The sequence below is a fragment of the Poecilia latipinna genome, unplaced genomic scaffold, assembly GCF_001443285.1.
Source record: "Poecilia latipinna isolate Pla-1442-1.1 unplaced genomic scaffold, P_latipinna-1.0 Scaffold288, whole genome shotgun sequence".
NCBI classification, from domain to species: domain Eukaryota; kingdom Metazoa; phylum Chordata; class Actinopteri; order Cyprinodontiformes; family Poeciliidae; genus Poecilia; species Poecilia latipinna.
This window is the reverse complement of record NW_015112904.1, coordinates 276016-292803: the sequence shown is the minus strand read 5'-3', so window position 1 is coordinate 292803 and position 16788 is coordinate 276016. Positions and strand designations below refer to the sequence as shown.

Here is a 16788-nt window from a genome sequence, read left to right as displayed (position 1 = left end):
GAGATGAACGGGCAAAAATCTTAGTCTGTAAAAGTGTCAAGCTGGTAAACACAAACGCCTAATAACTTGGAGCTGTAATTACACCAAAGGCTTTTGTTTTTCAAAGTAAGGACATAGACATAGAAGGACATGTATTATTTTTTCTCCATTTCTCAAAAACATTTCACTGGTTTGTGTTGGTTTGTCATGTAAAATCCAAATCAAACACGTTGAAGTTGTGGTTGTAACGAAACAAAACGTGGAGACTGTTATCTAATTTTATAAAATGATAATAAAAATACTAAACCACTGAGGCAAATGTTCGTGGAAACTTTACTTCAGAAGCATGTGGTGTGATAACAATGTGCTGTTTGGACACAGTGAAACAAATACCAATAAAAATCACACTTGCAGAAACACCAGAGCATTCACATATGTTAGAAATGTGCTGGAGATACATGTGCATCCAGCGCACATTTACGTTCTTTCCCACACACAATCACAGCGACATCTCTGAGGCAGACAGGTGGTGGACGTTATGGAGCTACTGGGCTACCAAGAAGACGTTTGGTGAACCCACAATGGACAGCAGCAGACATCTGGTAGAAACACAACCCCACCCAGCAGCAACAGAGCCAGAGAACAGGACACATAAAAGCAGGGAGAGGAAGAGGAGCGGAAAATAGAAGAGGAAAGACGGGATGGAAGAGCTCAGAGAGCTCGCAGATAAAGGCAGACAGACAGAGGTGCATACACAGGCTGAGGGTGTTGTGAGCGGAAGGAGAGCAATGTATACATGTACACAGTAGAATGTTTAATGTTCTAACCATGGTAAGGAAACTGCACTCCATCGCTCTCATGCTTAATCTTCCTCTCCTGCACACTGGCCAAATGGTGCTGCACTGAAAGGCCAAACAGGGGAGAAAGGGAAGAGTTAACAATGGAAGAGGGGAGGAGAGATAATGACAGACACACAGAGAGAGAGACAGGTGGAAAAAAAGAGAGAGAGAGGGAGAGAGAAACAGGGCTGGTTAAATAATGAGCAATATGGGATTTTAATGCTATAGAGCGCAGCAAACGTCTGTAAAACAGTTACATCACGACTGCTGGCAGTATCATAAAGGAAGCGCAGCAGAGGGAGTTTCCTGAAGTGAATCCCTTCAGTCAAATGCTACACCAGTGAAGTCACATTGTAAATACATTTGATGAGATAGCCATCGTGATGGTTGACAGTGCTGTGAGCAAACAGAGCGAAAGGTTAGAGCTTCGCACGAAAGTGGAGAGTTAAACTGGTGTTGCTTCGGTGGGAGGCTGGACAAAGGAGACGGACATGAATGGTGAGACTCAGAGGGCGTCTAGAGCAACAAGAGGGAGTTATGATAGAGATGATTACGGGTTATGTGGAAATTATGACTAATAATGAAGAATAATCCAAATTTAAATTAATAGCCGATCTATGTTTTTATATGATACAGAACATCCTGCTATTCTTGGTGTACCTCTGCAGAGGAAACGGATACATGTTGCTAACAAAGCTTAAATAATTCATATAGCAGATGAATTAGCAGTGCAACAATTGTTGCTTTTTATATATTTAAACTTCATAAATAAACCTGTGCAATTTAATCATGTTGTGTGTTTCTTTTTCTTTCTTTCTTTTTTTTTTTATGTTTTTTTAATAGAAATGTATTTAACATCAAAACAGAAAATACATGTGGTATGTTACATTAATGAAAAAAAATATATATGTTTTTTAATTTTAAATATTTTTATGAAACTATTCTATTTTCCCCTCAAGGTTATTTAAATATAAAATGTCAGACAATCCTTCCTAATATCCTTGCTGACATTAGCAAGGATATTAGCAATCCTTGCTAATATTGTGGAATAAACATCTTAGAGAGATTTAAAGAGTATTAAGTTAAGGAAACCCAGATATGAACAGCCTTGCTTATTGTCGAGTTAGCTCTTTTTACCCCTTGCTAGCTTAGCATGACACAATTAATGGTAAATGGTGGACAACAAAATACAGTTTGTTTACTGTGTAGACAATCAAATGGTTAAATTTTTTGCTACTGGAATTACAGAATGTAACAATTATGTTGCATCTCATGTATGTTGAGCAGAAAAAGTGTTACTTTCTCATCAACCTAGCTTTTACACATCACTTTCAGTGTTTAAACTAAGTATGCTAACTGCTAATTTAAGGTTAAAAATATTCTTTAAATACTGCCCTATACACTTAGAAAGATTTGCTTTCCACATTTTAGAGCGTTTAATTGGTGGGGAAGACTTGGAGTTTGCTGCTTAAGATTTAAAGCTAAAGACAGCAGGCCTATTTATTACTCATTAGCGTATACCGCCAAGAAAGTTTTGCTAGCTTAGCATTACTGGAAACAAGAAATTAAAACCACATATTTGTTTTGAAAAGAAAAAGCTTACTAAAATTTATTACTCGCCTGAAATTTTAAGGTAAAGTGAAGTTCCACCGAGGGAAAACATTCGCTTCAACCCAGCATTTAACGTCACTTCCTGTACTTAAAAGTTAACTAACTTGGGTAACTATATTAGTTTTGGATGTAAGCTACGGACTTCAGAGTTGTTTTATTACATGGAAAAAACTTAGGAAAAAGCATAAAACACAATGAGACCTAGTGTTAGTTCTGCAGTTTACTACACAGTATAAAACTATTTTCCCCCTGATGGGTTTCTACTGGTTTTGATTTACTGTGTTTCAGAAATAGATGTTAAACATTTAAATAATTTATTAAGGTAAAAAAAACCCTAATCAAATCAACCCAGCCCAATGTGAAGAAGTAACTTCCCACCAAACCTAATAACTGGTTCTTCTACGCTAGCATTGGCAACTGGCAATATATTTTACATTGTATTCTACGTTGCTGTGGAGACATTTTGGCAAACCCCAATAGCAGAATAGTTCTGATTTAGCCACGCTGGATAATTTCTCCAGCTCTTTAAGGTCATTCCACATAGTCAATATCAGATTTAAGTCGTAGCTTTTACTAGGCCATTACAAAACTTTCACTTTGTTGTTTTTCTGAAAGGTCTCAGGGATCTTTAAGTTCTTTTTTGGCGAATCTAAGAGCAATAACTGAAGTAAATTGTATATTTCTTACTCATGAAGAATATACAGAAGACAATTAAAAGTCAAACCCACTCTGCTGTACTGTTGCAAGATAAAAATCACTTCACTTTTAGTTTATGGAGATCTTGCATAACAAACTGTGTGATTATATAAAGTGTCACACTGGACACATTTCCAGATATCGCAGCGACTTTTGAATATTTAACTTTTGCTTCATTAGAATTGTGACATACCTCTCAGCTGACAAAATCAATTTGTTCAAAACATTTCCCAAAATATTCGCACCATGAAGGCTAAGCGCCTGCAGATAGGTATGCCAGTGGGGGAAACTGTGGCAAACAGACTGATCCTCTGGCTCTGGAGGCTCTTTGATAGAAGTTTAGTGGTTTGGAGGTAGAGAATGGGAATGATGGGGAAGTAAAGGTAGAAAGAGTGGGGGGCAATGCAACACAAACACAACAAAACAATTTATTTTTTCTCTGGCAGAAGGTGAGATGTGGTTTCTGCTTTAGGATTGAAACATATAAAGAAAATCTTTCTACTGAGATTTAAGGAAACATTTGACATTTCTGGAAGATTCTCCCTCCCATAAAAGAGGATCACAAGTTACTATAAGATGTAAAAACGAACCAGACATGGCCAAAAGTATACATACACTCGTTAAGGATGTTAATGTCGTTTTTTATTATGATCATTTATCAGAGCTACACTTTCTAAAGGATGGAACAATTACACAACACACAGGATCAAAATCCCACATCCTGACTCAAACTTATTATCATTAATAGTGGGACCAGATTAAAATGTTTAATAGAGTTAATTGTAATTAATTGCATTTTAATTAGAAAGTACATATTGACAAAATAAGTAACACCTTCAATTCAAAAACCTTTTTTGCTACTAATTGTAAATATAGATCTGAGCTCAACAACAAAGATATTTATCGTTTTTTAATCGGACAGTACTTACTAAACTTTTTTGAATACACTTAAAAGTTTGATTTGCTAAGATAATATATATATATATATATATATATATATATACTAAAACTGTCCTTTTATGTGGATTGAAGACAATTCTCAATGAAGTCTACGTATTAAAAATGATTTCTGTTGTGTCCTCTCTTCGATAACTACTTGTAAGTTTGATTTTTACTCTAAAATTTGTCATTTTCGGATCAGTGGTTCACCCAGAATCGCTGTTTCCGTTTCTAAAATATATATTTTTAGAGAATTTACAGAACATGGAAATCACAAACGTGAAAAAGCAAATCTCCAAAAATGTCAAACTATTCCTTTCAGTCCAAAAGAAAATCCCCTCTGAGCTTGAAAAAAAAAACGAGGGGAGCTAAGTGTCTCGTCGAGGCCTCCGGAGGCGCTCAGCATAGCAAACTTCCAGAACCAATACCTGCATCCACGTCATTGGGCCAGCCGCTAGACTGGGAGCTGCTGCCGGCGGCCGGGGAGCGGCCCGAGTAAAACACATCGTCCACAGGGCTCTCCATCTCACTGTCGTCGATGGACTTACGCTTGTTGGAGCTGAAAGAGACGGAGACGAACATGACTACACACTGCTTTCAAAGTGTTCAAGAGGGAACCAGGTGAAGGTGCTATATCTGTGATGTCACTGCGCATTGCTGCCCAGGATGCCTCGCAAAAGTATTCACACCCCATTGTCACACTCAAACCCACAATCGGATTTAGATATGATAGGCCAACACAGCATGTGTGAAATGTAAGGAGAAATGTCTTTTCTTTTTGGTAATTACAATCTGAAATATGTGGCATGCAGCACCAAATCATGATGCTGGTACCTAGAGAAGAGGATTAGGACCACTGGAAAAAAAAAAAATTCTGACTTTTTTCTAAGAAGATTAAAGTCAGAATTCTGTTTTTTGTATTTCATTTATTTAACTTGGTAAAAAATGAGATTCAAATCTAATTTTTAAAGAGGGACCTGGGCAGAAATCTGCAACAACCTGGTTACACAAAAGTAAAACTAATTCATTTTCTGAGGAAAAAAGTAAGAATTGTGAAAGAAAAAAGAACTCAGAAAAAGTGAGAATTTCGAGAAAAAAAGTTAGAATTCCAAGATTAAAGTCAGATTTTCTTTCCCAGAGGCCCAAGTCCAGGAGTGCAATGGCGGAAAAAAATCCAGCTTTTCTAAAAAATTTAATCTTCATGGATTGTTCGATAAAGTCAATATATCATCCAAGCTTAACTTATAGATGCTCAAAGCTTGGGGTATTGTTTTATAGCATAGCCCTGCTATTTTAAAACAATCCTCTAAAGGCAACTTGTTGACTTTTTCCATTTCTATCTAGGAGTCCCAGAGTAATCCACACCGATCCACTTTTTAAATTTCTGAAACTGATACCGATATCTATATCTGAGGTTCAGTATCTACCGATCCGATGTAGAAAAATGAAATGAACTAAAAACATAAATTTACTGAATTACAAATTTATTTTGTAACTCTGCACCAGTACAGAGCACTTTAATATACCGACAGTTTCACAAACATAGTTAAACATGCAAAAACTATTTTAATTTGTTCAGTCGGTACAATTAGGAGTATTAGGAGTCAAAGTTAAATAAATAAACAAACTGAAACTGAAAAAAACAAAAGGTTGACTTCCTTGGACATGTAATAAACTGCAACAAACTTTTCTTCTTCTTTGAAATGGTTCAGAAAGTGGAATTAGGAATTCTAAATGTAATGTAAAATAATAAAGCATGACGTCATTCAGAGCACAAAGCACAGAACTAAACTGAATAGATCTGCCCTTATGGATCAGGCACATTGTCACATTCAGATTTTTTTTTCAATATCGGGACCAATACAGATATTAATATCGGATCGGTGCGTCTCCAGTTGTTTCGAAACTCTGAGGTAGTTTTTTTCTCTTCACTTCAACATCATTCACTCCTATAAGCTGGTCCATTTAATAAAATCCCGATAAAAACATCCAGTTGGTGACTGTACTGCCATAAAAGGCAGGCGAATGCTTTCTGCAAGGCATCGTGTTTGAGGTTCTAATAAATGTTCATGCATTATTCCCGGGACCGTGGAGGGCTGACGTGGCTGTGTAATTCCCTTGGAGTTAGAACAGGGGTCTACATAAAAATCAAGAACAATAAAAAGTTCTTGTGTCAAGATTTGTGTTTAGTGTGTTGTTTTAATATTATGTTGCAGCCGGGGGGAGTTGGGGGGTCAGAGAAAGCCAGCTGGAGACAGTGTGACAAGAACAGGGCTAGAATATTAATAATATGTTGGCCCAAAGTGGCCTCCCATTAGAAAACACACAAGTGGTTGAGCCTGAAATGCATTGTTGTGCGAGTTGGCGACTTCTTATACATCTGTGACCAATAAAATAACGGGGAGTAGGGGAGTGGGAGTGGGAGAGGGGACTGCAAATGTACAGCATGCAGATGTATGAGTGACGGCATGCGTGTTGTTGCGTTTTGCTCGAGTGCGATGGAGGGATCTGTGTTACATTAGTATCGGGGGAAGAGTTCTCTGCAGAGAGTGTAACTACCTCCGTGGGAGACTTGCATAAAGCTCCATTTCAGTCCTGCAGCGTAAGACGAACGGGAGGAGAAAGTAGAAGAGAGCGAGAAGTAAAAACAGACACAAACACAGACGGGCCAGCAGACAGGTTGGCGGGGGAAAAGGAGAGGCAATGAGTCGAAATTAGTAAGGAAGGAAGGAAGGAGAAGGGGAAAGAAAGACCAGAATCAGAAGCAGAGCAGGAAAAGTACTGAGAAACTACTAAAGAACCTGATGATGTTAGTGCTAGAGACACACCAGGACATCAGCTAAAGGCATCCGACAGGCTGGTTGGAAACTCAAGAATCCCGTATGTTCTCTTTCCAAGGATTCCTTTCTACAATCTGCACACATTCATATTGTGATTCGTTGCATTACGGAATCGACCGATTGCAATTTTCTAGCTGATCAATCTTTAAAAAGTCTGATCTGCCGATACCGATTTTTTGGATTTTAAAAGTCCTGGTACCTTTTTGTAAAATCTCAGACTTAAAGGGGCAGTACTATGTATAATTACCTTTTTTGAATCTTATGTCATGTTACATAACTGGAGTGTTGATTTGATTCTTTCATGAATGTTAGAGAAATCCTTTAATGTCCCATGGCAACCATTTAGCTGTGCAAAACCTCCCGGGCGGACCTAGCTCCGCCTTCAAGGACAAAGCTCCTCCTGAGAGCCTCCGCCTCACAGAGCAGCCCTCCCTCACTCAGTTCCTTCAGACTAGCCAGCAGCAATTAGCAAACATTTGTTGAAACTGCGCATCTGCTGAGCTCATTATAGAAGCTACTTCTCAGAGCAACGCTGGTAAAATTTTTTTTTAAATAGTTAATAGAGGAGCCATGTTGTGATGATTTTCTGAAGGTGGAGTTTCAGACAGAGCAGGAGTTTTTAAAGAGACAGAGGCCTGATTTCAAGGCGTTAAATTACAAAGTCAATTTTCTTTTAAGCTATATTTTTATATACACCATTTTTATAACAACTGACGGTAACAGTTGCTTGTCTGTGCTATAAAATGGCTGTATGTGCCTGGAAAATAAATAATACTGCCCCTTTAAGCTAAGGATCTACAACCATGTTAGCCGCACTAACTAAAGAAAATGTGGCTTCTGTGTTCATTTTGTCTTCACCAGAAAATCTAGATTAAAAAAAAAAGAAAAAAGAAAAACATTTTGAGAGCTGCTCTTAGTGAGCAGGAGTGTTTTGCAGGTGGCCGTACCTGGTGGAGGGGGTGGAGGTGATGGAACGGCGTCCCAGGGTGACCTGGTTGATGTTGTAGTAACCTGGGCTGTCCAGGTCTGCCAGAGAGAAGTTGGGGCCTGTCGCCGTGGCAACTGGAGCTGAGACATGCAAACACAGGAGTCCATCACACACATTCTAAACTTTATTCGAAAAAAGCTATATTTAGGTAGGGCTTTACATGTACAAGCAAGTAGATGACCTTCTCTACAGCTTAGGGCTGTGGCTAATTATTATTTTATCAGTCGAGCATTCTGACGATTAATCGATTAATCGGATTTAAAAACTGCCATTTTCTGCATATTTTTCATTTAACCACTTATGCTTTCCTGACTTAATATTAAAGATACAAAAAATGCAATTAAACATATAATTTAATTCCTTTTTTAATTTAAAGAAAACATTTTATTGAATAAAATACAACAGCAGCATTCCTTTAGTGAACACTTGATTATATACAGCAAAGGAAATATCTCCAGCTAAAAAATACTTTTGCTCAACATCAGTGCAGTGTAGGCGTGTTCTGTTTATTATATTTTTGATCAAATGTAATCCTTTTGATAATTGGATATCAAACGGTATTTAATAGTAGACTTTTTTCTTTTTTTTTAACCAAGTGAAGCTAAAACTCCCACTTGAGGAATTCTTTGTAGAAAATATTTAAAGTTATTTTTTTATCTTCAATGGAAATTGTATTTATTTTTCTACAGTTTTGGGTTATTTACTGCTCTGACTGTGTTGTTCTATCAGTAAAATGACTTCTTCTAGAGTCTGTATACTCTAGTTAACGATGACTTCAATAATTGATTGATGATGATTACTTACATCAATCTGATTAATTGCTTCAGCCTGACTGCAGTTCAGACAGATAAAACTTCTTCTGTAACTTTGGAAACCTGCCTCTAAGGAAGCCTGAGCTTATGGTTCTGTGAGGAGGTTATGTGTAGTCAATAACTTCCCTGCTCTTAACAATCTGAGATGATTGATTTTAGATAAACACATATTTCTCTTCCCTCAATTTGTTTTTTTCCCTCCTTTTGAAATGTTGCAAAAAAATATTTTCAAGTCTTCTGGACTTTGACATTTTGACACACGAATAAGCTTTGGTCCAAACTATTCCATGGTAGCTCTGGGTGCATGTTTAGGATTGTTATGGTTTTGCATCTTCTCTGTCACTTTTAGTTCTTTGGAACAGCTAAATAGCATTTTCTTTCCAAACTAAAAGCATACTAAGAGATACCTAGTGCAGGAAAGATATTAACAGCTTGTAACCTCTCTGCAGAACTCCATCTTGAAAAGGTTTGAATTATTCCTTTAAAGATGTCACAGGGGAAACACATGTATTCTCTGAATAACAAAGACCGATTGTTGCAAATATTTTTCTTACTCTGTCAATTCTCTAACAGTGCATGATCATTTCTGGAGCTGCTTTATTTTGAAACCTGCTATTCCTCAACTGCACCCAGTTCCAATACACAGGTTTTACATTAAGACGCTGGACGTTTCGGAGCAGGTTCTGATCAGAAACAGAGACGGCGGCTGATATTAGAAATCACAGCGATGACTCACTCTGCGACACGCGGACCAGCTCGGCCACGTTCCACACCCCTGAAGTCACGAAGCAGTCCTGGAAACTCAAGTGGCCTGCGTGAAAGACGGGAGAAACACGTGTGCATCGTCAGTGCGGCTCGTCTGCTGGATGCAAAAACACCAAACATGGATGAAGTTTCAGGGACATTCGAGACGACGGCGGTAGAAGAGGAAACGGCGGACAGGCTGCTTTTTTTTTTTTGCTGTAACCCAATTTGGTAAAATGTGTTTTCTATAAAGTTAGAGGTTCCAACGTTCCTGAATGTTGACATTCTAACATGCACATCTAATCAGCTCCAATAGGTGGGTATAATCTCCAAACGTACATCTATATGCTGCGTGACACATTGTGTAATGACTTCTTCATGTACAATGCCTTCCAGAGCCCTTCATTTCAACCACAAACCAGTTTCATACTAGAGAACTTTGACTGAAAGTGATAAAGAAGCAACTAATGCCTTTAATTGTACATATAATAATAAATGTGAACATAATATAACACACTGAGATAAGATATGATTGTTGCAAACTGAAATTTTTAACTAGAACACTCGATTCTGGTAATAAAAAAATGTAAATGAAATACCTAGAATTTTCAGAAGTTGCACATTCCTAGATTTAGCACTTTTTTCCAGAATTTTCATTCAATAATCTTGTCAAAATTTCATAACAAAATTACAATAAAGTACCAATATTTTTTTAGTTCTAAATTTTTTGTCAAAAATGTTTCACCCAATTGACGAAAATGTATCCATCTTCTTTTTTTTTTTAAAGTTTTAAAATTTTTTTTTATTTTTTATTTTAAACCTAAAAATAGACACAAAATGGTGGCTCTTTAAAACTTTAACAGTTAATAGTCAGTTCTGTCCTCCTTCGCTCTGTCAAAGTTTCAAAAACTTTTATGCGTTTGTTTTGCTGAACGAGACACAAGTTGGCTGATTCCTCTCGGCACTTTTACTAGGAACATCAAGGAGGGTGGTCCGTCTCTAAACGATGGAAAAGGTCCTGATACCTTAGAATGATGTCAAGCCAGATAAAAAGTTACTTCCTGTCCAAAATATATTCATTTCTGATATATAGCATAATCCATAGTGTGACATAGTTGGTTGATACTCCATTAACACAAATCATTATCAATAAACATAGACTGGGAACCAGATGCACTGACGGAGCCATCTTCTCTCTGATCCTTTTGGTGTCTGAGGTAAGTCGTTTAGTTTCCTGCTGAAGTTCTGTCCGGTCTGACCCAACTGGTCATTTTGATCTAAACCACAGAGTCTCAGTTGATTTTCCTCACACTTAAAAAAGTATTCATACCCTTCTGGGCCCCCCTCCTGCATGATAAGTTTCCTATTTTACCCATTTCCCACTCAAGACAGCATTCCCACCACATGATACTGCCACCACCATGTTTCACATTGGGGTTTTGTATTCAGAGTGAAGTTAGTTTTTATTGACATTGTGTCCAGGCCAAACAGTTCTACTTTGGTCTCATCTGCCCGGAGCAGTGGTGTCACAAATTGTAGAAAGCGGAACATACAAAAGTACAAGACAGGCCCAGAAATTCTACATTTTTTGGGTTGATTCTTTATTCGTGTTGCAAGATTTGCTTTCGAGTCAAAGCAGGTCCATATTTGTAGCTTTAGTTGCTCCAAAATCAAGATGAATGCAAAAAACTTTAGGACTGGTACTCTAGTTTTTGGCCCTAATTTTATCAAGAAGATGTAAAAGATGAAAAAAAGTTACAAATGCATCAACAACTTTTCTTGTCAGATTTGTCCCCAGGTTGTACATGGACTAGAACACCTTGTTCCACATGCTTGCTCCATTGCCTTCATGCCTTCCTTCAACAAGTGCTTTCTTCTTCCAAAAAAAAAAAAAAAAAAAAAACTCTTTTCGCCTGAGGTGTGGATCTCTGCAGAGCTTCCAGAGGCGCCTCGACTGTTTAACGCTCTACTTGGTAAGTCTAAAGTTGTTCCAAACGCTAACCCTCATTGGTCTTTATGATTTTGTTTGTTCACTAAAATTCTCTAGCAATGGTCCTCACAAACTAGATTAAACCACAGGACTAATTCAGTGACTAATTCTCTTCTTCTACATTTTATCCATCGCTTCTTCTGTCCATCAAGCGCTCCCTCCCCTCCTTTCATTTTCTATCCACTTCCTCCGTTTTCCTCTCCTCGCTCTCCCTCTCTCGCTACCTCGTCCGCAGGTTAACCGCAGCAGGGGCAGCGCATGAGGTCAGCGCTCGGCTCAGCGTCGACCATGTGGTTCCCATCTTCCAATAACGTCAGTGTGATTTATGAGCGGCCCACCGCAAGCCAAGCCCAGCCCCCTCCACGGTACAGTACCGTCAACTTTCCTTGCCATAATAAACGTAGCCCCAAATCTGCCCAAACACACTAACACACGGAGAGGACTGCGTGGTGGTGGTGGGGAGGTGTGTGAACATGTGCTCGCCTCTTTTCAGCATCAGAATAGTTTTTTCCAAGATTGCTTGCGTGCGATTAAAGCACAGTACACTTACCGTTTGCTGGGGGTTTGACGTCTGTGTCTCCTTGCTGGTTTGAACTGTCCGATTGTCCTGATTGTTCTGAAAAAGACAAAGAAAGAGAGAGAGAAAACGGGTTACTTCGTCGATTGCTACCAAGGTTAAAGGTTCTCTTTAAAGACTTTGATAAGAAATAGCTTAAAGCCAGAAGCAGATCTCCACCTGAGCTGAATTTCAGCTCGAAACCAATAGATGCCAAAACAATGTCAGTCTCTCCTTCTGGACTCCGTCTAAGCGGAACAGAACTTTGAGTTTTTATAGAAGTGTTTTAGCGCACTTTTCTCACGTTGTAGGGGAGAAAAAACACCTACGAAAATATAGACACACACCATCTCGGTTTCGGTCCTGTGTAGGAGGGACGAAATGCTTAAAAAATGTGAGACAGTGTTTAGTTTTTACATGGAAGTTGATGGATCTGTGGGGGGGTTGAGGGAGGTTTTGACCTACGCTCTCAGCATCGGCCTCTTCCAAGAAATGCTGCACACATTCTGGGTCTTGCTTAGAACAGGGGTCAGCAACCTTTACAATCCTTACATCCATATTTTTCACTTGGACGCAGTAAATTTGTCTAGAGTCGTAAATTCTCCACAACAAGCTTTGACCTGTTGAGGTCAAAGCTTGTTGTGCTTTATAGATACCTGCTAAAGAAAGTCTGTTTATTCCATGGTTGCAGAAGCAAGATGTTCTGTGTTACAGTAAGGAAATACCTTTACCGTAATGTCAAGTTATTAGGAACCTTAAATGATAGTGTTTTTTGAACATTTACTATTTGTAGAAAACAAAGAGAAGAAGATATACTTTGATGCCTAATGACCTTTTTAACCATCGGCCATTTTGTTGTACATAAAAAATCAGCTAAAATTACCTGTTGTTATTACTTATATACTTACCTGCTTATGTTTGTGCTAATCTTCTTTATTGCTATTTGAGCTGACAAAAATATTTTGAGAATTTCCCTTTTTAGACCTGAGCAAATTAAACTAAAACAAAGATGTTAAACACCAGGCCTGGTTAGGATACTGGATCAGTTCCACTCACATCCAGGCATCAGACATTGTTCTATGGATGTTTAGACAGCAATAATCTTGTTTTTTCTTTCTCCGTTCAATGAAAATTTGCTTGGGAGAAGATAATTTTGAGTCAAAGTTATGACAACCCCCTGTGTTTTCTGTTTGTGATTAGACAAAGATGATTTTTTCCCTCACTTTACCTTTATAATGTAAATAAGATTGGACATTGTTACATTCTGTGGCTCTGACAAACGGGAAAACGTAGTTCCGTTGTCGACTTGTGAAGCATGCATTTTTAAATTTTGTGTCTAACTTGGATTGAGTCTTGTGTTTAAGTCGACCTCAGCGTCCATCGAGGCATGCAGGAGTGCATGAACTGCCTACTTCAGCAAGTTTTCCTTGGCCCCCCGAGGGTTGCCATTCTTCCTCAGATGTGTAATGCAGCCTTGTTGAGTTTTATGGTCGTATCATATATGCTATTTAGGCCAATTATCCCACAGTGCTTAGCTTTTAAGAGTGCCTTGAGCCAACACTTCTTAGGCAGAGCGTGACCTCCCTTCCAGCCAGCGTCAGGCCCCTCAATCTCAACATCTCCTAAGCCTAAATCAGAGCCCTGATCTTGGGTGGCAGCAGCACATGCCAGCAAACTGCTGCCCCATTCAGGCCATCTGCCCGTTGCCAAAACTAAGAAAACAAAAGGAGACACAAAATCAGTGCATCGTCCGTTGGCCAAACAAAAAAAAAGGAGAATGGCTTGAGGATGGGGTTTCTTCTTTCTTTTTTTCTAACACAAAACACTCCTGTTTCATTCTACGGTAGTAAGAGTCCAACTTCACGTCTTTCTCCCACAACGTCTCTCATAGTCGTTGTGTCTCTGATCCTGTGTCTCTCCCGTGCTGTCGCTCCGTGGAATCCTGGCAGCCATCTTAGGGCTTGGCAGCCATTTTAGGTTTGGCGGTACCCGTGCATTCCTGCTAGCTGACGGCACACCCACACATACACACAAAAACACACTCAGATGCTTAGCTCGCTCTCTCTTGCACACAGCCCCAATGGTCTTAAAGATAAAAAGACCTACAGAGGATATGCAATGCTAATGGAGTAAGGATATGAACCGCTGGGATGTTTCTCTGCAGTCCTGTGAGTGTCCTATGCACTTACAGTCTGTCATAGATGGCAGTCAAGTTGAGCAGAGCAACCGGACCTACTTGAACAAGAGAAAGATGATGCTTCTCTCCGCAACGGAATCTGTTAAAACCTTTGAAACCCCAAGGCTCCCAAGCTATCGCCCGTACACTTTGTGACAGCTCCCAAGCCAAAATTCAGTGCCCAGTTGTCATGACAACTCAGATGGCACTGTACACTTAAAGTCCCTAATGATGAGTGGTTGTTGAAGCCTGTGTGTGCATATGTGTCAGTGTTTGGCCTCGCAATTAGTCGAAATGGAGATAATAATATAGCTTACTGGCACGAGCTCAACTTGTTGTTTTGTTTAATATCTCTTGGCAGCAAGCAGACCGGGAGCTCAGTGTGCTACACTATCACAAGGCTGATTTTATTACTATATGAGTTGTTTTCCATTTGAGGGTCTTAAAACTCCTCGTGGTGTAAATCAAAGATCCTAACATGGCTCTATGAACTTTTCTGCCTCCCTTGGCAACTTGAAGACTATAAGGTACATGTGCTTAAGTGGGGGATTGTAAGACAAATGTATATATTAGCTGATGTTTGAGAAATGTTGTATCACAGTTTGAGTCTTTCTCTTGGTTTGTCCAACGATGCAAATCATTTACCGTTTGAATATTCAAAACTTGAATTTAGTCAATGGGCTTTAGAGCTTCCTGGATCTTAGAATAACAGAATTGCTTGACCCAGTCTCAGTTGACTACTGCCTCGTTTCTGCTGAGAGGTACGGCACGGGTAATTGCGGTTTGTTACCCAACCGTTCAATTTTAAGTCTATAGGACTGTGGTACGGTACAGCAATAGAACTACTAGTGTCACACAACACAGTCCATTGACTGAGGGACAGAAAAACATCACCGCTTAGGACAAGTACGAGAAATACTAGCGTGTCACTTATGTCGCTGTACTCGAGAGAGTCCAACTGGCGCTGGAAACTCTCCTGCATACACCAAACCATAAAATAGTGTACCGAACCGCACCGACCCATGCTGTACCGTTCAATGGAAACGAGGCATATGGTAATTAAATCACCTGGAGGGTTTTACGACAGTAATGAGATCCAGATATGTAACTTAAACTGTTATGTTGCAGGATAAAATATGAGTCCTAGTTCTCTTCAATACTATAGAAGAGTGGTACCTGATTTGGGACCTTGTACTGAATGTATTCAAAAGAAATGTAAGGGAGAAAATTTTAGGAAATGTGTTTTCTTTACAAGAGAAAATATATCTGTGACACTTCAATCAAAATATTACAGGATTACAGCACCTATTGTCCAACCTATCTTTAGAGCTATATCGATTTTTATTGGACATAATGAGCAAGTCAACACCACAAGTCTTCAAGCTGAGTATATGTAAATTTCTAAAGGTTTCTAAGAGTTTTGAAGATAAAAATGGGAGGGGAAGTACTGTTGGGATGTAGGAATGATGTACTGTTCAAGACATCTATAAACCTGAGGGGAGCAACACACCGTGCCCGAGTTGTATTATATCCAAGTTAGTGGTGACATTGCTACAACATGCCTTCCAAAAGTACTTTTCTGTTCTTTTAGTTGGACCTTGAACATGATCCTACCTGAATAAAGGGTTTGTCTGGACCCAGACTGGTTGGAGGATTTCCACAGAAGTATGTTCTGATCACCCTATTCTGGCTGTTCCCTGCCTCTAACTCATTGACTGCTGGGTAAAGTGGGAAAATGGATAATTGGATGACTGGACGGACAGATGGGTTAATCCTCCTTACATCTTACATGGTCAGACACAAAATCAAAATTTTCTCTGTGCAAACTCTTGAGCAGTCATACCCAAAAAGATCACAGAAGAGATTCAGAGACTGTGTGGATAAGGACAGGGTTGGTTTGACATGGTGGGAAGTTAAGGATAGGATATGATGTAGGCAACTGTGTTGAAGCTCAGGAGTGTGTTGTTGTAGAATTGGGTTTGTCTTTGTTATTTATAAATTTAATATACACAAGCTGATTTTCTCTTGCTGTGAGATCTCACAAAAAAAACTGATATTTCTTAAAGACTGTCTCCCGAATCACAAGTGGTAATATGTGACTTTATCAGGAGAGTGTATGCTACTGTTACTGGGCTCAAATACAAAAGTGAGAGACATGAGCTTGACACCTTGTAATTGTTTTTGTGGAACTTTTCTTTATTCCTGCAGTCATGAACCTACTAAAGTCATTTTCTTTAACTTTTTATAAGCCAGTCCCAGGGTCCCAGTGTATTATAAGCCTGGTGGGCTACCAGGCTGTATTTGTGCCCCCACCAGGTTAAGCATTGCTTATTTATTTAAGTCTTTTTAAAATGTTTGCATTTTTTAAGAATTTTATTGTAGAGCATAATAGAAAAATTAAAAACAAAATGCATCTTGGGAAGCTGTTGTCCTTAGCTTACTTCATACCTAACTAATTGGTATGCTGAGGGTCATTATTCATTTGGAAGTCCATTTTCCTCAACCTTCAAAGTCATGGCTGATGTATGGAGATGTTGCTTCAATATTTCAGCAATAATATATATATTTTTTGATGGCATAAATGTTAGCCAATCTCCCCCACAACATGATATCCCACA

General features: G+C 38.9%; 1 protein-coding gene across 18 annotated transcripts in view; it reads right to left on the bottom strand.

Moving 5' to 3' along the window:
• nfixb (nuclear factor I/Xb) overlaps positions 1-16788 on the bottom strand; it is a 197180-nt gene that overhangs the window by 32379 nt on the left and 148013 nt on the right. For 11 of the 18 annotated variants that reach the window (XM_015034116.1, XM_015034119.1, XM_015034127.1 and 8 more), the window contains 6 exons: positions 11989-12054; positions 9441-9515; positions 7852-7972; positions 6624-6659; positions 4493-4623; positions 807-881 (listed from right to left, as the gene is read on the bottom strand). In XM_015034116.1, coding sequence (XP_014889602.1) covers positions 807-881; positions 4493-4623; positions 6624-6659; positions 7852-7972; positions 9441-9515; positions 11989-12054 — 504 coding nt within the window. The remainder of the gene's footprint in view (positions 1-806; positions 882-4492; positions 4624-6623; positions 6660-7851; positions 7973-9440; positions 9516-11988; positions 12055-16788) is intronic. The other 7 variants (XM_015034122.1, XM_015034134.1, XM_015034118.1 and 4 more) reach the window with 3 other exon arrangements.